Source organism: Stigmatopora nigra, chromosome 22, assembly GCF_051989575.1.
Source record: "Stigmatopora nigra isolate UIUO_SnigA chromosome 22, RoL_Snig_1.1, whole genome shotgun sequence".
NCBI lineage: Eukaryota > Metazoa > Chordata > Actinopteri > Syngnathiformes > Syngnathidae > Stigmatopora > Stigmatopora nigra.
Genome location: NC_135529.1, coordinates 6,374,036 through 6,394,110, shown reverse-complemented (window position 1 = coordinate 6,394,110; position 20,075 = coordinate 6,374,036). Strand labels below are relative to the sequence as shown.

The following is a 20,075-nucleotide window of genomic DNA, read 5'->3' as shown; positions in this document are numbered from 1 at the left end:
TATGTGTTTATAGTAAGAGCTAAAAATATATTTTGTACCTGAGTAAGAAAAGTCAAAGGTCCTACTAGTGCAGAGGACACCGATTACTTGAAAAAAAAACTTCTATTTACAATCCTCATGGAATTGTGGTGATGGAATCTTAAGTATACCAAACAACTGTATCCATGTGCATCCTACTCCACTGCCTGTCAGGTCTATTCAGTGGGTTACAATGACAGATTTCGCTTATGAAATGCAGCATATGAAGCACACTGAACACTGAACAAGGTAAAATAAAAACAAAAATGGCATACAGGCCAATCCAGACCCTTGGTAGAAAAGCTCATACTTTGGCAAAACTGATTATAACCATATACTGTATACAACATCACAGCACTAGTAAATCTAATCTCAGAAATGTAATGCAAACTACCACTGAAGGCTCATTTGAGGACAAATGCTAGCAATGGTAAACATCAGTACAAATACAAGCATTCCCTTCATCTGCTACCTGATGGGTGTTGATACCCCAGTTTAAAACACATGCTCTCAATATTGCTGTCATCGTGGCATTCATCCAGAACAAGAAGTAAAATATAAGAAACATCTTGTCCCTTCCATTGTGATTTTTTTCAATGCAAAAGTTTTTTTTTTGTGCTTTCCTGCAGTAATATTTGGAAGTGGAAACGTGACAACCCAAACAGGAAAAGCAAACCTGTGCCAAGTCGCACCAAATAGTGGAAAAGTGGCATTTGTGTGCTCTCCCTTGCTAGACCTGTTGCCGCTTTCAGACCTGCTTGTGTTTTCCGGTACAAATAACTTTACAGGTTATCAAAAATATCAATTGATCTAATGGTTCTATTTTTAATCACGCTAAACCGTCTACCCTGGTTAGAGTCCCGGATTGCTGGAGCCTATCAAATGCTGACTACACCCAAGACTGGTCACCAGTCAGTTGTAGGGCACACCGAGACAGAAAACCATTCGCACACACACTCCCACTGATGCAGTCATCAATCAAGCCCTGCTCGCTCCGATTTCCGGCGAGTGAACCACTATAGCATCAGGAGGCTCTACTCAGAAACAGTATTAAAAAACATAAAATAGAATATTTCTTTCTAGTTCTGCTTATTGTTTGCCTAGTAAGCTTGTAGAAACTCTTTAACATCACACTCGACCGGAGCACGCTACGTATACCCACCACGTATGGGGAAATGATTTTTTACAAAAAGTTTCACAACTATTACCGTGCTAAGGTGGCAGGTTGGAGTCTGGATTTGACTACAGAAGCAGGATGGTCATCACTGCAGACATGCAGAAGAGAGGGGCAAAGGACAGGAGAGGTGAGCTATCCCTCTGGGGATATCATCGGGATAAATGGAGAGGGGTTGCTTTGCTTTGTCTGGGAGGTCATTGTTTAGTATGCAAGGGATCGCCTATTTGTGGAACACAACCATATCAAGACGACTTGCAGAGAAGTGTAAGAGTCAGCATCAAATGGGGCACCTTGTTTAGAGGCGCTGATACGGAATGATAACAGGTGCATACTTGTCCTGATTTTTCACCCAGCATTTAGGGGTGGGGGGTAAAAAGCTTGCTCAGAAAAGACTTTGTATGTGTGTACGCAAGCAAGGTGTGTCTTAATGAAATTCAGTATTGATTTGGGTAAAATAGACTTTATACATCATTCATGATCTCTATCAATCACACCTTCCAAAGTTTTCCAAAGCAGTTTGCTTTAGAGGACCAGAAAAACTCCAAGCAGAGCAATAATTACTTAGAAGAGATTGTTTTATAGTCTTTCCTCTAGCCTTTTCTTGGGGTATAACAGCCTTATTCGTCAAAGACAATGTTCATTGAAAGAACCGTTTAATTTGAAATTGATTTAGGCTTACCCCTTTGGTTAGCATTGGGGAAAACCCTTTTAAGGAAATTTAAGTGACAGCTCACCCTTGATAGGGGAAGAAGAGTTTGCCCGCCAAGAGATAAAGCTTTATTTGTCACTGTTAAGCACTCATTCCAATGATAGTGCCATCCTCTTTGTGTGGTTTACTGGATGTGAGAAAAACGCTATTGGGTGGATACAGACAAAAAGCTAAGAAAATAAACACAGGACATGGTAGCCTGACACAGGAAACCCAGTGAATGCTGGGAGTGAGCAGTGAACCATACTTCCTGTAGGACAGCACAATGGTAAGCAGTGGCCCCAGATTCCTAAAAGAGTGTGCAGTTGTAGGGAAGGGCAGCCTGAGTCCTCCGGTCCAGGCCTGATAAGAGCATAGATAGAAATGGCATTTTTGACTTTTGGGAAAAAAACATCCTGATGTTGCCTTGGATACCGATTTCATTACAGCATTACTTTCAGTATTATATCCAGGGGCCAAAATGTCTACAGGTCTGTCTTGTTTGTTTCTTGGACTTGTGAGCAAGTCCGTGCATGGGATGGAAAACAGATTTGGTTTCATCAACTTATTTTGGACAAATAAAGTCTATCAGGTTTCTGCCTTCCTATTTCTAAAGTTTCCCTTATTTTTTGCTTACAAAATTCTTCATCCTTCACACTGCTGTTTCCATGCTGACAGGTGTCCAACTCTGACAACAAATAACAACTCCAACGTGTGACAATTTTCACTTTTAAAAAAAGGAAAAGTAACAACCGTTCTTCAGCTCAATCAATTTTTTTTTGGCAAAGCAGACAATTTCACTCTTATCGAATACAACTACAACTGACTGGTCTTTTCAGATGACTGCTGCATCTTGCTTATAGATGCTCAAATCGGCTCTAGCTGACACATCACCAAAACTAGGACACGTGTTTTAGAAGACGGCTGGAAAGACAATTATTTGAATTCAGGGTTACTTTTGAATGGGGCTGAATCAGCAATATATGATATTAGTGAGAATTTCCTTCAGACTGAGCAGTAAGACATTTAAAAATCAGTAATTGATGTGCTTTTAGACTTTTCCTATTATGTCCTTAAATTGCTTGGCCTCCATGAAGTAAATTCTTTGCCATTTACTACCTTTTCCATGCTTCTTAAACCAACACCAGCATACAGTTAAATCTTCAGCTCCACTCTGAAATTTAGCAATGGTCTTTGGTACTACTTCACTGAAAGGAAAAATAAACTAATAACAAATCCTGATAAATAGAATGGTAAAGGGAAAAATCAAGATAAAATATATATATATATATATATTTAAAATGAATCTTCTTTTACAACCTATTACAATACACAACTTTGTTAATATGATAGAAATAATAGTGTTGGTATGAATGAGGTAATCCTCGTTGTAACTTGGGAATTCTGAATGGTATTTTTTTATCCCTTTGGTACCCAAAATGATAAATATGAGTTGAATATCAGAGCTTGTTATCTGCCTGCTTTGTTTTGTTGTTGACCTCATAGCATGCGTTTGTATTCAGTTCCTGCAGACCTTCCCGCTCAGACGCGCGCATATGAGTTCGCCCACACCTATCTGCTGCATTGTCCATTCAACATGATTATCGCTGACCCACACCGCCTCCTGTCTCCGGGGCTCACACGAACCAGTACTTCCTTCAAGGAAGGAAACGTTCATTACCCTCAGGCCAGTGTCACACGACAACCCTGTAGAGACCGAAAAGAGAGCAACTTTGAGAATTGTGCCCACTCTGCCTGAATGTCACTGAACTCGCACCAAGGGATCCAAATGAAGCAGCTTCACAGCGCCAAGTAAAAAGTAATCCACAATGGCAGGCAACCTCACCTCTTGATAGCGCTCCAATCCATCTCCCTGCACATTCTCTCGCTCCGTCATGCACACCAACACATGCACAGCAGTTGAGTGGTGCTCCTACCAGGAAGATCATTTATCTCAATGTGCACTGATGATAGTTTATCAGAGTCTCCCATGTCAAGTGGAAGAAGGTGATCGAAGTGGATTTTGTAAGGAGACTCAAAGAGGAGCTAGGTGAGTCTAGCACTGTAGGGCCATTGGAGAGGGCATCTAATTGACAGGCTAATTACAATTAAAATTATACACAATTTACTCTCTCTTAAGAGCTTTGAGATGTTCCCTGGTTAACACACGAGCATTCAAAAGTCGATAACAGGGCAACAATGTCCTATGAACATTTTCCACTTTAAGTGGTAGACTATTCCTCTAATAACACTTGATTTCATACTCTTTTTTGGTAATAGTTCTTCGTTTTTACCTTGTGTCTGTGACAGCAATTGGCAGACACAAAAGTATATAGTATATTGCACTACTGATGTGGTTGCCACAGCAACCTACTACTCAGACAATCTCATTACTGGCCCTTCGACATCTCTCTCTTTTACTTTTCCTTTTGAAAGCTTCTCTCTCTCCCAACGACACCTCCATTTTTATCTCTTGCGTTTCTCTCGCTCACAATCCTCCCTCAAAGGTCAGATGTCCACCATGTTGGGAAAGAGGAACGCTGTAAAAATGTTAGTCTATTCAGTAACCCTCCTTCCCACATTCTATGCCGATTGCACCCCTCAATCATTCTGTCCTTCAACATAAGCTACAAAGAAAGATGCCAGCCTGGAAGAGAGGCAAGAGAAGACAGTTTTTTTTGTTACTAGGTCATCTTTAGATTTGTTTCTTGTTTATGTCCTTTCTCTCCACAAAGGTTTCTTTTATATGGATTGAATTAATGGATCACAACATGTGTCCTGGCTGATGTTTCTATTACTAAGAAGCAATGTGCCAGTTCACCATCATCACTTAATTTTACATGCACAAATGTCTATAATAGTACAATGTAATATATGGGTTTATGTTCTTGTGATGTCATTCCGAATTATGATATCCTGTTTGTTCACGTGTAAGTGTATACTGCCATATGCAAAAGCGTGAGCCTCTTTTTCTACATCTAATATTCCGGCAACAAATATGGAAGGCCGTTTTCTGTTCCTATTTGAGTGTGCACAAAGCAAGGTCCATAAAGGTAAAGTAAAAGGTAAAAAAAAAAACCCTCATAGTTGAGTTGAATATGAAAGAACATGAGTGCTTGGACCTCAAACCCAATGCCATAACAACAAGTGGAAAGGTGACAAAAAAATGCCAAAGAATATACATACAGTAGCCTTCTATTCCTTGTAGTTCCCCCACGTAACAGTCTTTTATTCTCTGTATTTTACAAAGGGACAGTGGGCAGTAGACAGATCTATAAGCCCTGTTGCTCCATCACACATTGATCCATACGGGGCTCTATTCAACTGCATTGACCACACAATTGATCTTTGCCTCTCTGCTGTGGTAAACATTTTACTCGGCTTGCCTCCATCCTGATCAATAACCTTCTTTTAATAATGTATCGCATCGATCAATTTGGCCCCAGAGTAAATTGATCAATTATTTAAATCTTTGTGTGTGTGTGCGGTGTGTACGTGTGTGTGTGTGTGTGTGTGTGTGTGTGTGTGTGTGTGTGTGTGTGTGTGATGTTAAACAAGGGCCAATCTCCTTTGAAATATGCATTCTCAGAATAATATGACACTTCCTTTAACTTATTACACATACCTAAATTATAATAATTGATGCAACAAGAGCTTGTTCGGAAAAGAACAAATAAACAACAAAAGTAATAGCAATTATGTTTTTTTTAAATTAGTAACATTGTATAGATATTTAGGTTTAAGGAGTAGGGTGTGGAGTAGATACAAAGTAAAATAACTTGTGTTTCTAGTTCTACTGAAAAGTAGTAAAGGAATTTTGTCACACAAGAAAATAGTCAGAAAAATATTTATAGTCAGAAATGTAGCAAAACAATGTATGTTAGCCTAATGAGGGTTTACTTATTTCTTGAAATCCTGTTCAATTAGAATTTTTATGACATACTGATCTGGTGCTTTATGTTGTGCAGAAATTGTGAGGCTGTTTATAAATAGTCAGTTTGCATGTGTGTACTAAAGACGTGAAAAACATGCGTTAAGTCTTAAAACCTTCAAGAGAATGGAAGAGATATTGCTGTACTGTAAAATTTAGAACATAACACTGGCTGCTGTATACGTACGAGGAAACAAAGGAGGAGTAGGTGCTGTGACACCTGATTATTTTACTCCGTATATCTGAACCCTCCTTCATATGCTAATGATGACAGATAAACATATTCATTCCTGCAGCATTTCTTTGATCGTCTCATGTTTCCAACAGGATCTTCAGTTGCGGCCCCATGTCCATTTGGGATTGGAAGATCCCCTGTGCAATCAATTGTCTGGTGTTGTGTTGATTGTTATCTCATTAGAGTGTCTTCTACAAACTCCAAGCTCTACCTACACTATATAAAACGCTTGATGACACAACAGAACCTTCAAGCACTTCCAATTCCACAGACGTGTGTTATTTCAAACCAATGTTGTGAGCATCAGCTCATTAATGTTTGTTTTAGAGTTTGGAGGGGATTTCATGCAGATTTTTATACATAGCTGCATGCATAATCTCCAATTTTATACCTCCAAATCGCAAGTTATATACATGTTTTGCCAATCCCGCCTATAGTAAACTCTATGCAATGTAAGGTTTAGTACCCTTGCATAATAATTTCTACAAAGGTTTGTTAATGCAACTAATTCCAATCCACAATTTTGATTGTTGCCTGGTTTGCTTTGGTAAATAGGAAAATAAATTCACAGCTCTCAAAACACAATATTTTGTACAGTGTTGTATGAAAACTGACTGACTACACAACAAATACCGAGTATGCAAAGCCACAGCCTGCAAAAATAAAGCTGCTATGCTAGAACTAATGCTCAAAGACATTATTGCGGAGGTCATCAAATACACAGGGATTTTTAAGAAAACTTTGGCAATTTAGAAGTCAAGGTTAAGTCGATTTTTGTTCATTTATTCTTCATAAATTTAGTGACCGGATTTGAAAGTTAAGTTATTTTAAGTTTGCAGACTGCCTGAAAGAACTCACTTGTGATGTCTGGCTCCCCCGGGTGACTAGCCACTGCATGTTGTGCCAACTTGGTTTGCTGGTATTAATTTGGTTAATATATATATTTTTTTTAATCAATCAAAATATTTTTGTAAATATCCTCTATTACAATAGGCATACGTTAAATTGCAGCAGTTATAGTACTGGGAGGAGTAAGAAGCCTAAAAAACTAGATGCAAGAAACTGGTTTAATAAGGGCTTAAGCACTGAGTTTATCGTAAATGTCTCCAAAAGGCATTTAAAGAACAAAATTACATGAACGTTCCTATTCAGAAAAGGCCAAACATTCCTCTCGAAGAATAACAATAATTCATTTCCCGGTAAAACATTCCCGCAGTTCAAGTGCCAACCTGTTCAAGGGAAATGAAACAGTCAACGGTAAAAACTGTAGAATTGTGGCTTTTTTTCCCCTAACATAAAAGTTTGCATCTCTGTGTTTGCCCACAGTGTTGTGTGCTATTTTGTGTCTATAAAGAGACTGCTAATTGTAAAGGATGTGGCAGGTTAAGATAAGGTTATCTGGATGCGGTGAAACGTCTGAAAGAGAAGGCAAGAGCGCGCAGACAAAATTAGATGGCTGAGAAGAGCCATATTTGGGCCACAGTGCTATTTCCAGATAGCCCTTGGTGAGCCTCATCCCCTTCCCCTGGCATTGCTCCCCTTTCATGGTCGCCCTCACCCCCAGCTGGCACTCCTGCTGTGGAACGGGACAGCTGATAGTGCCACAGGCTGTCACTCACATGCTAACTGACTGGCCACTGCAGGCCTGAGATAGTCCCAAAGAGTGTCTGCCTGCCATCCACGGAAAAAGAGAGAGAAAAATAAGCATATAATAAGATGCAACAATATACGCAAAAGTCCCTTTTTAGGTGCCAAACTGTTTTTCTCTGATTACGTTCAACACCTGATACAACTCTTCATTTGAAGTGGGTGTGACTCAAACTTAACTTTTCCATTTTTCATTATTTTATTCCATATTGAAAAGTAGGCAAAATGATTCTCACCGTGACGTTACAGAAGAAAAAAAAGTTCTATTGTGTATATAATTTTTCAGAAGCGGATGTGGTGAGAAAGTCAATCCCCCAAAATCCGGCACTCGATCCCCGGCATCAAAATCCTCCATTAGCCAAGCATTAGAAACAAATTAACTCTTCTCACTTGAATGGCTTGTCAGGGAAGTGTGGGAAAATCCTCTATTAGGCAGGAGTTAAGTGCCTATTGGAAAGATGAGGATGGAATTTTGCCTAATAAAGGAATAGTCAACCATTGGAACACCAACTGAATGGAGGAGGAGTGCTAATTAAGAGAATCAAGTGTCAATTTCCAGGCGAGTGTAAAGTCGCTGGCATTTTCAGATTTTTGAAACACGACTTGTTTGGATGGGATTTGTTTGTGTGAACGGATGAAAAATACGTTTAGTTTGCAACGTGATGGTGATGGCATTCAATTTACATGTATATTTTAATCTCTACTAAACTGCGAAGTCCACAATGGTTTGGGCAAGGCTCATCTCTGAAAATGACATGTCATAATCCATACAATGAGACACAGTGCATTCAAGCTATTTGGGGCGCTAAGTCTCGGATGAGCTAAACCAACTAAAACCAAAGCATCGGTCTTGTCTGTCTTGCAAACACGGAGGAACATTTTCCAATTTCCAAGCTGTGAGAAGTGGCGAAACAGCGTCATGGACCGAGCCGGGCGGAGACTCAAAATAAACTTGCGCAGGCTTGGCGGAGCATGGGTTCCATCTCTGTTTATCTTAGTGAGAGTGAGCATGGGAGCCTTATGATGAAATATAAAAAAGGGAGGAAAAAATTACACAGAGTTGAACCGTCCAATGTATTTGGTTAGTGTTGCCGTGGTTACAGAGTGCATGGATGCAGATAAACAGCACGTTGAGTACTCGGAGAGGAATGCGGCCCTTCTCCCTGCGGTTTGGAAGGAAGGTTAACACTTCTCTCTCTAAACAGCTTCACCACTCAACCACATGTGGGATTGAGAGGGGATCAGCAGAGGAGATTGCTCTTTAATTACACACTAAAAGGATAAAAAACCTATGGGTATGCATGTTTGGTTGAGAAAACACAGTGCGAGAAAAAAAATACCAAATATGAGAGCGTACTCACATGAAGAAATGGCCCAAAAAATTAGTTTGGATTTCATGCTCAAACTCAAAATAAGAACTTGGAGTTGGCAAGACAGCAGGTTGGAACATTGGCACGGAGAAAGCCGGGGTAGAGAAAAGGAGAAGATGGTAAACAGAAGCCAATATAAAGAGTGATTGTGGATGTGGTTTTCTGATAATAGGGTTCTTTAACAGAAGCAGTGTCATCCCCCACTTTACCAGCCTTACCTACAAATACATGAAAGGTCTCCAATAGGGTCAGAAAAGGAAGCTTGCTACTTAATGGCAAAACTCCAATGATTACCATTTGAAAAGTAGCTGCCAATGAAGGATAGGCACTGAAAATACAGCAGACGTCTGGAAGACGTGACTGAAAGCCTGTTTACGGGGTGACTTGCCAACCCAATCAATAGAAAACCACCCATTAAAGCTTTTCGTTCACACGACAATGCATTCCATTCGAACGATGTCGCAATACCTCACGAAAACAATGTAGCACTCATGCCATGCAGTTGGTGGCAGTGCAACTTTAAAGCGCCTAAACTGCTAAACACACATTTTCCTCAGTTCAGGTAGTCTGTCCATACAACTGCAATTGTATTTCAACATTTCTAGCAGCGAATTGGTAAATGCAGCCAGCTGTTTTCTCTTGTTTTTGGGTTGCCAACAATCTAGGGTGTCCCCCGCTTAGTGGCCATAGTTATCTGGGATAGGCTCCAGCACCCACCGCAACCCTTGTGAGTTACTACGTTAAAGGAGCAAACACTGACTACAGGTTCAAAATGATTATAGTAAAAACTTTTTTAGATAAACAACGCATAGGCCAGTCATTTAAACATTAGATACACACTGGAAGAATTAACTCAGGCATTCTTTACACTCATTCTCTCATGGATTTGGGTACTTTTCTTCTTACACGCTCCAGAGGCAGTAGTAAATCCAGTGCCCCATGAAGGTGAGACTCAAATTGGACTTGAAGTTTGGATTCAGTTACATCATACAATGATTTCCAGAAAGGTATCAAGTATACAAAGAAAGACTGAACAGATATATATTATATAGCTGCAAAAAGACACTGATTTGTGCTGAAGCACGAGAAGACGAAAGGATCCAGCTATTATGAACCCCAAATTCCTCAAAATGGTACATTGATGATTATTATTATTTTATTTTTATTTCTTTGTTTAAGTAACTAGCTACGCGTTTGTTTAACCCTATCTGTTATGAACTAGTTTACTGCCTGCCCCCCGGCCAGGGACTGTTTTGTCACCTGGTGTATGATTTTGTTAACTGTTTTAAGATAGAACGGCTAAAGTGTCTCTTTCTCATGCCTGTGACTCACCATTACCATTTTTTATAATAGTGGCTATTATAATTTTACCACAAATTATGTCACTTTAGGAGGAAGGAGGGGGGCGTCGATTATTTATGAGACTTGACTAGTTGCGGTGTGGTTGGAGTTTCTATACACAACCCATAGCCGGAGACCACTGTATTTGCATATATGAAAAAAAACGGTCTACATTAGAGTTCCCTATATGAACATGATCAATAATGGCTGTCACATCCCATTTATTACTGCTCAGGACACTTTAAAGAACTTTTTCCGAATTACGTACTCTCCTTTAAAGTTTAAGTAAAGAGGAGATGTGCAAGCCTGATTGGGTGACAACAGAGACACTGATTTTAAAATGTAACATTTTATTTTTTGTCATGTATTTTAATTACTTTTACAAGTCTCATCAAAATTCTATGCCTAATGTGTTTGACCCCAGCATTTTACACAAGTAAGTGAATCATATCTTTGGAGTTTATCCACTAATTACCTGGTCATGTGCAGCGATTGTGTCAAAAGTCTGAACATGAAAATATAATTGTCCTCCTGATTCGTATCATCTCATTGTACTTCTACCCTCCTGTGTCATGCAAACTACAGTACATTTCTCTCCAGATGTTGCAAAGGGTGCCCAACGTGGCTACATTTTTAATGGTCCCTATAGGCCTAGCCCACAGTGCCACATGAATGGCTTTATGGAACTTATTATAGTGTTTACCCACTGGCACTTAGTCGACCACACGTGTCCATGTGCAGTGAGGCTCTGCAACCCTGACTTCTGATTTTAATGTTACGGTTAACATTATAGCTCCTTCTCCTTGCACAATCGTTAACTCTGTGACCATTTTATGGGGTATTAATTGAGTTGTAATTTTGACTCAATGAAACCATGTAACAGTTTAATGCCATTTTAACTCAGGATCTAATTGAAAACAGGCACTTAGCTTTGAAAGCGTCACACAGGTTCAGTGCGATGTTCAGGGTTTTTTTTTTTTTTGGTCCACAGTACTTTGGTTTTCTTTTTACACAACCTGAATTCCACTTGTAAAAATGAGTCATTTTATATAAACAATAATCCTAAAATAATTGCAGGGGAGGAGAAGCACACATGCATGTGTGGAAGATAGGTTTAGATGGCACAGCAGACCGATCACATTGCCTTAAATCACCACATTTAAGATGGACCCAAAGTTAGGGGATTCTCAAGTTGTCTTGATTATATTTGTTTGCATTAAGGAAAACAAATATGATACTTTACAAAAACAAGTCAAGTGAGATAGAGTGTTTGTGTTGTTTCGTATCGATGTACCTGCCTCAGTCAAATAAAATAGATGAATACAATCTCTATAGTCATGCCTTATGATGCCTTTCAGAATAGTACACAAATCTGAGCTGGCTTAAGTTTTCAAAAACATTTTAGGGCCTCTATTGTGCTAGAATCCTTTCTCTACTTTGAGAAAAGTGTTTTTAGACCACACATGCTCAGTGCCCTGTAAAATTAAAGACCCTGTTGGTTCAGCTGTCGTTTGAGAAAGACTCAACCCGAAAAGGCACAACTGGGCGTGAGGACACCGGTTCATAAGCAAAAGTGCCCACATTCGCTACTGACAACTCTACAAAAAGGATCCATTTACATGGATTCTTTGCATACATTCACATATTGTATACTGTATATTTAGGAAGAATGGTGGTGAATTGAGTTCCAAAGAATATATTGTACCTTGGCAGCCACCAAGTTAACCTAGATTAGTATATTAAATACTTTCCAGTGTTTGTATTATTCTGAAAAATGTCAGTAATTATAATTGCGTTTTGTATTTGTTTAGCTATATGTCCCTCAGTCTTGACATACAATCACCCATATGATTTATGAATCTAAAAAAAAAATTAAAAGCAAAAACTATTGGCAGCAAAGTGAGATGAATTGCAAAAGTTAAAGTATAATTGTTTGGAGTTGAAAATACCTTTCACACAAGCCACAACAATAATAGTGATGCTGTGCCTTGTTGGGTTGTAAAATGGCGAAGAGACAGAAAGGTGTACAAAGAATTTTACGCCACTTAGCCTGTCACAGAGGCAGCAACAGCTGTATTATTGTTAATGGAACATTCAGATCGGCTCAGCAGCTAATTCAAAATGTTATTACTCACACCATTTTTCCATGATGACTATAAATTCACATAAGCCAAGGCTTGCGAGCACAAATGATGTATCTGTAAAAAGACTCTTTTAATATTGTTCTAACTGCAAAACTGTTATCAAGGGATGGACAATAACTCATGGAAGTCGAGGGTGACATGGATTCACACACATAAAAACTGAATACCGGTAAAGCATGTATGCGCAATCACACACCAATGTGTGTGGAAATGAAATATATGGACGACCTTTAATAGCATTAAATCAGTCATGCACACATGATGCTGTATTTCACGCGGCAAATTGTTTCTCATGTTGTGCTTATTGGAATATTTGACACCTTTCAACTTGAGCATCTCGCCATCAAAGATGACTTCAAGTACTGCAGGGAAACAAAGCTGCACTAACTTTCATTTATGAAATGACTTTAATTTATCCTCTTCCATCCCATTGACTCCTTTTGGATCAATGAGCCAAGGCAACTGTAGCACTGTACTTACTGTGCATTTCATATAATCCATAAGCATTAAACTTTATTTCATTATCTACTTTATCGAGCCAAACTCATTAGCCTGATGTAGGGCAAACTGTTTTGCTGATATTACACAAGCCGGCCCCCCTGCTTTCTATTTTGAAATACTTCAACCCTATCCAGTAGCGTAATGTTTAAATTCCACTAGTTTTTGTTTTTTCGGTTGCCTTTCCCCAGACTCCAAACTAATGTGTAAAGTAATGGAATAACAAGAGTAATCCTAACACTTTGAGACAAGAGAGACTAGATTAATGGGAGACCTAGCCACAAACCTCCAGACGGAAATCATCCCACAATGCTTTTATGGCGTAATCCTGGAAAATAAAATGGCCTACATCAAAATGTCCAGAAAAATGTATCCAAACTTTATTGGTAAGATGGAGAACTAAGATTAAAAGGTGCTTGTTAGTGCTATTCTGCAATAGTGACATAAAAACACCAAATCCTAATTACAACATGCCGACACAAAGAAGCAGTGTGTCCATTTTGCACAAAATGTACCCGTATGATAATGGATTGCAGATATTGAATGTTTCTTTAGCTGCTGTTTACTGTGTGTAAACATGGTTTTCTGCTGAAAGCCCCTTTCCCTTAAATGATGAGAGAAATACATTACAACTGGTGCAGAGCCAAAATAAGTTATTTCTGGCTGGATAAGCACAGGGGGGGATGTATCAGAGGCAGCCAAAAGAATCTACATTAAGCAGAGATATCTGTTAATTAAATCTGTCCCTTCCTGATCTCTATCTATAACACGTAACCTACACCGCCACTGGTTCTTTTGCTGAATGCGCACACATACACACACTTACACACACCTACACACAAATCTTCATAGCCTGGTTTTCTCTTTCTATCATCTGATCAGCTATTGCAGACAGGAAAGGAAACATTTCCTCGAGGGCAGGCAACCCAGGTAGGTAGAATACTTTTCCACGTGGCTGACATTGGCAGCTCTAATCTTAACATCTTACACCATATAATATCAATTGCTTTCACTTTCTTTTGTCCACGGATAATGGTTAATGATCAGTGATCAGTGCTATGGTGGGACCTCCGAGACCTTGGAGACAGCATTGTGTTTTCTTGTCCTAATCTTAAAGACTGACCTCTTAACTGCAGATATATTTTTTTAACACACAATTGAGGCCAAAAGGATTTATTCTAAGCCAAAGTTTGTGTTAAATTGAATTTGTATTTCTTGTATATCTGTTGTTATTGCTTTTGCTGTTGGAACAAAATTATCTTAATTCCTTTGGGGTGTTATGAGGAGAAATTATATTACTGACCTTGTGATTGGTGGAAAATGAAGAAGTCAGAGTTGAAAACAAATGTATTCTTTGGCTTTTCTTCTTCCTCTTCTTTCAATAAGTCCAAAGTCTTCTTTGAGTGCCAATGTCTTTGGAGCCACATGGTGAAGCAATTTTGATTGCTTAATTGCTTCATTTTCCAGCTGGTTACAACATCTGAAAACAAAGAATTTTTTATTTTGCATGTGATTCAACTGGCAAAAGAGGATTACTGATGTTGAACTTATTATTTCATATGAACTCATAGGTTCTATTTGCACGCATTTTTGGTATTTTAGGCTTACTTTCTTTACCCATGTGACATGACAGAAAGTTCTTTAGTGAGCCAATTGCACCTGATTTTTTAAATGAAACTTTCATACCATTGATAAGAAGAATTATTTGTTTAGTCTCTATTCAGGCAGGTAGTAGGGGACTCAGACAATGTAAAATATCATTCACATAAGGCATTTGGAGTGTATACATTTGACTGTTTTCTTCATGTCTTCTTGACCATTTAGTTTTTCTTCATCTACATCTTTGAGCTGTTCAGCCTTCCAAATATCTGGGGAATCCGTTTGGAAAGACAGGGGCTTGGAGGTGACGGAGGGGGGGATGAAGACATGGGGTGTATGTGGACCAGATGTCTAAGCTTTCAAGAGACTGGAAGGGGCGGCGTGAGAGCACGGCAGGGAAATGGGGAGACATGGCTGTTCTCAATTACCCTGATCAATTGAAAGGAGGGGGTTAGCGGTGCGGGGTGAGGCTAAAGTAAGCAGGGTATTTGGATAGAATGTTAGACGAGAACAGCCTTATTCAGCCCCTAATGTCAAACTCCAGCCTTTTGGCCCCACACCGATTATGGAAATTAACATGGAGTAGGTCTTAAATACACTTTCTTTAAATGCTGCACATTGTAAAAATTTGAGAATAATTTAGGAATATCTTAACACGGCATCGGATAGCCTTCGTAATCTCTGGCTTTGCTTCATCCAACTGAAAATGTTATTTAATTGGGTGGCTTGAACAATAATAAGAAATCCTGAACTGGATGATGGCTGAGCTTAAAAAGAGGCCCCCTCAGATCAAGTGGTAGCTCTGTTCTGTGTTTTAATTAGGATTATATGTCCTCTTTAAAGGATTCTTTCTCTGAAGTCCCTCCAATTTAGAGCCCTATAGGGTTACACAAGATTAAAAGCACTTTTCCATCTTTACCGATACATCTTTGAAATTGTGCTTGGTTCTCCGTCCCTGGAACACTTTATCTCCCTCTAAGAAGGAGTGAGGGCAGAAAGGAGGGGTACGACGAAGTCTGGTGTTATGCCAGACTTTTCTTTTTGCCTCGTTTGCTTTGTACTTCATTCACTCCACTCTGAGGTATATCGTCGACTGTGGTGTTTTCATTTATTTTATCCTTCTGATCAGATTTAAGGGAGTGTCACATTACACACTGCAGGTTTAATGCATCCTCCCCTTTTGGTATCCAATCAAAGGACTCTTCTCGGTGACCCTTGACCTTTAGCTCTATGAGTAGAGAAAAGGCATTGGTTTCAGCAGAGGGAGGGGCTCAGCCTGGCTTGTCTTGAGCTTGAGACTGCTCTGGCCCCCGATTCCCCCATTACTCCCCTTTCCCCCCTTTTACATTTTTTTTTGACTCTTCTGGAAACTAACTTTCTTCTAAACACTTGAAAATCTTCCACATGTGCAAGCCATTAAGTTTCTCAACCCTAGATGAGAAAGACCCACAGTCATGTCCACAAACACGCAACAGCAATTCTATAACAAGGACATCTACACACTCACATACAGGTAAATGCACATATTACACAAGCATCCAATGTGAGGGCACATACAACAAGTGAAGAAGAAATATTAATATTAATCATCCACAGATGCATAGTGACCAGATTGGGATTGGATATCCCGCCATAAAACATTTTTATCAAAATCAAACACCAGATTTGATTTTTCTCAATAAAAACCCAAATACTGTGTATAATATCAGACACAAAACAATGAAAACAAGCCCAACAAAACTTTACATATGATCACTATGTGCACAACTGCGTGAAATAATTTACCAAGATATACCGACTGGTGTCAATGATTTATTGAGAAGAAATCCTCAAAAGCCTTGGCAAGAAATTCGAATAAACAACAAGATTTTTAACAAACATCCAATTGCCAATAAAATACAGCTTTATGAACCCATTCTTTTCATTACCACACATTTATTAGACAGGCTTTTAACGCTTCTTGCAAACCGACTCCGATCACCCATTAAAAGTACTAACCTTTGTACAGCGCACATTTACACACAATTTGGTTAATTAGCCAACAGTGATTTGTTAACCAAGGATGAATTCCTTAAGTGGTTGTCGACTGGACTTATTGTGGGTTTGATCTCATTTATTATTTCTAAATTACTAAGGCTGTCTCTGATAGAAAAAAATATGTGCACGTGGGTGAAATGACATTGATCAGACAAGTGACAGCAGCCTTTTTTCTGCTTTGTAATGCACGGTTCCTGGTTTCTCATTCAAGGTGTTTTCTTTTTTCCATTTTTTTTGTACGACCGGGTAATGCCTATTTAATGTATTTGTGACACGTCACCTTATCGAAAGTAGATAGCCAAAGATTCACTGAGACAACATTGGCGCGATGGATAATCAATGCATTAATGAAACACATTCACACAGAGTGTAATTTAAAAAGCAATTATGGGATCAGTAACCTTTGAAATCCAATCCTCACCCAATGTAGGCAATGTGTGTCATGCTGCTTCAACTGGACCGGTGGAAAAAGGAAACATTAATGAAATGTTAATCAATCACACCAGAGACGACAATGTTGGCAGGTAGGTCACAGGGGAGTCCCTTCGACCCCAAACTGCAGGTAAATTGGAGAATGTGTGGCAATATTGCCTTTATTTCTGTACGCCCACAATGTGTGAAGACAGAATTTCCTATACGCTGAATTCAATATACCCCACACTAAATTTTCCTAAAAGTGCCAGGCAGCATTTATGGTATGGCTAACCTAGGATCATATGAATTCACTTGTGCACCTTGGTTGATGCAGTCCTCAGGTTTTGCAACAGAATTCTATTTTCCAGCAATTCAAGGTATGGTGCAAATTTACGGGCTCGGCTTTTGGAATAAAATAGCAAGCAGACTACCAGTAATTACTCTGGTTGGTAAATTGTCTGTTAGAAGTATTTCAATTGCAGCACCCTTTCTTTAAGTAAATCATTTCCAACAGCACTTATCCTGAATCCAATCCTAGCTGACTTTGAGTGAAACAGAGACTACAACCTGAACTGGTCACCAGTCAGTCTTAGGGCACGCATAGAGCCAAACAACCATTTGCACTTAGAATCACACCCCTACAAATCAAATCCACGCAGCCTAATCTGAAGTCAGACAAAAGAATTACTGCATCAGGTGGTAAAGGTTTTTGTTTTAGGGGCTAAGAGGTTGTGAATAACACACTTTTCTCAGACCCAATTAAATAATTTATTATTTTCGCCTTGGTTTTAAAAAAATCTGATTCTTACATATTAATACTATCCTGAGTTCATTAGTATAAACTGAAGCCGTGTGAAGCAACGAAGCTGAAGTTTTCTCTGGTAGTACCTGTTTCTGATAGTGCACATGTGACATTACGCTCCAATCTGTTAACAAGAAATCCTTTTAAACCAGTGTGCAGGAATCTATTTGATCCACGTGCTGTATCTGTGTGTTCCCTCCCCAGCAGCACTGAGGAGCTTCTCAGCAGTGGTCCTCCCTTATCATAGCACATTTAACAGGGGGCTAATCCAATCTAGTGGGATAACAGGGTTGCTCTCTGTGAGTGGAGAAGGATCAGGCAAGTGCTCCTCTGCTTCCCATTAGTGTATGTCTTTCCAGCCGGGCCTACCCTAATCCCATTTCCCCATCTAAAGCTTTAACCCAAACAAGCAGACTGGACAATAATCTCTGGTCACACTCCTGTCGGTCGCCCAGGGCCTCCTGATGCTGCTAATGGAGGGCTGGTCAGAGCAATGCCATGCGGCTATAAAGGGACCGCATCAAACCTGCTCAGGCATGAAACCGCTGATTTTTTGTTACTGTCAACAGCTTTGTCCCATCAAACATGTTTGTCATTTTATGTTCACAACCATGATCATAGCTCGTATTGCTACAGAGGGGAATGCATATCTTAGATAAAAGAAAGTCAAATAGCAGACAAAGAAGAAACCTACCAATAGGTTTAAAATAGCTGATTGTCCTAATTTTGTTTTTGTCTTTGGCGGCACATGTGGCCCAGATGCAGGGTCATGATCCAAAGTCAGACCCATCCAGACACTACTTCACTACACAGAACCGTGACACTTACCAAGGACCTTGGGAAAAAGTAGCCTCATTACACATTTCTTATGGGTTCCATAAGAAGCGCAAATGTCCTATTAAATTCCAACAGAATAATGGTTGGTGTAAAAGCTTTTTCCTCACAAACAACTTTCAAGCTCAATGCTTTCATATCCCATATGTTAGATGTTAATGTAATTGCATTTTATTTTCGAGGTAAAAGACAGCATTGCCCCAATTCCTTTCAAATTCTCGGCTTCTCTTGAATAATTTTGTTAGTAAAAGGTAAACTAGTATTTTTACAGTTAATAAAAATGGGTAGCTTCTATGTGGCCCATCCTCCCTTTAAGTAAAATGCTCTGATTTTGCAATCAAATGTTACACAATCTAGGCTTATGAAAAAGTACTGATCCAGTATTGGAAACATTGACCATTCTGTAGCTCGTGAATGTATTGCCTATTTGCCAAATGTCCTCATTTGTTTATTGCTTTGTCTGGGTAAAATATTCGCTGCTTATTTACGAGGTGAAATTAATACTGCACAGTGTACCAACTAGGAAGCAAAAATGTCCGTACCATTTCATCATGTAGATGTTAAGATTTATGAAATTTAAAATGACCAGCTAGCACTATAGGATATCATACTTATTAGACTACAACCTCAGGAATATTTGCTGGAATGTCATGGAAACTCATTTTTATGAACTGACAAAGTCTCCCCATGGTTAAAAGGATTTATCATCTTGGGGCTGTAAATAATATGCAAATGGTGGAAGAGTAAATTATAGACATGCAATATTGTCCTGTTTTAGTGTTGTATTAGATTAAAATAAATTTATATGTAAGGCATGCTTTATGAATCATCTGTGTATATCCAAGGTAGACCCAGGGAAGTGGAACAGTATAAGAGCAAAGTAGGCGACTTATTGAAAAGAAGGATCTTGAATGATAAATCCAGAACAATATCAAGGTGAGATTAGTCAAAGTGGCTCGTTATGAAGAGAGAAACCAAATTGATTTTGTACTGATGAAAATAAAAAAATGCAAAAACTACTGTACAGTGGAGCTTTGTTTTTTTGATTTTCTTTGTTTATAAAATGTTCTTACTGCTCTAATTTGACGCATGAAACTGACCTAATTTGGGTTGAAATTCTGACAAAGTACAAGATATGCGATCAAAAAACAAACAAACATTTCAAAAAATCAAAATATTTTAGATATATAATATATTAAAATAAAAACAACTTCCAGGATGAGCCCCATTTAGTCACATGTCAGCTGAAGATTTTCATCCAGCAAATTTTTGATACATTTCCTATTTCATTCATTTAGTTACTGTTTTACAATGCTACTGTCAAATGTGGCAGAAAATAA

General features: G+C 38.9%; 1 protein-coding gene across 1 annotated transcript in view; it reads right to left on the bottom strand.

Moving 5' to 3' along the window:
* LOC144215780 (uncharacterized) overlaps positions 1-20,075 on the bottom strand; it is an 83,407-nt gene that overhangs the window by 51,497 nt on the left and 11,835 nt on the right. The window contains exon 4 of the mRNA XM_077744919.1: positions 14,353-14,529. Within this exon, the coding sequence (XP_077601045.1) occupies positions 14,353-14,529 (177 nt within the window). The remainder of the gene's footprint in view (positions 1-14,352; positions 14,530-20,075) is intronic.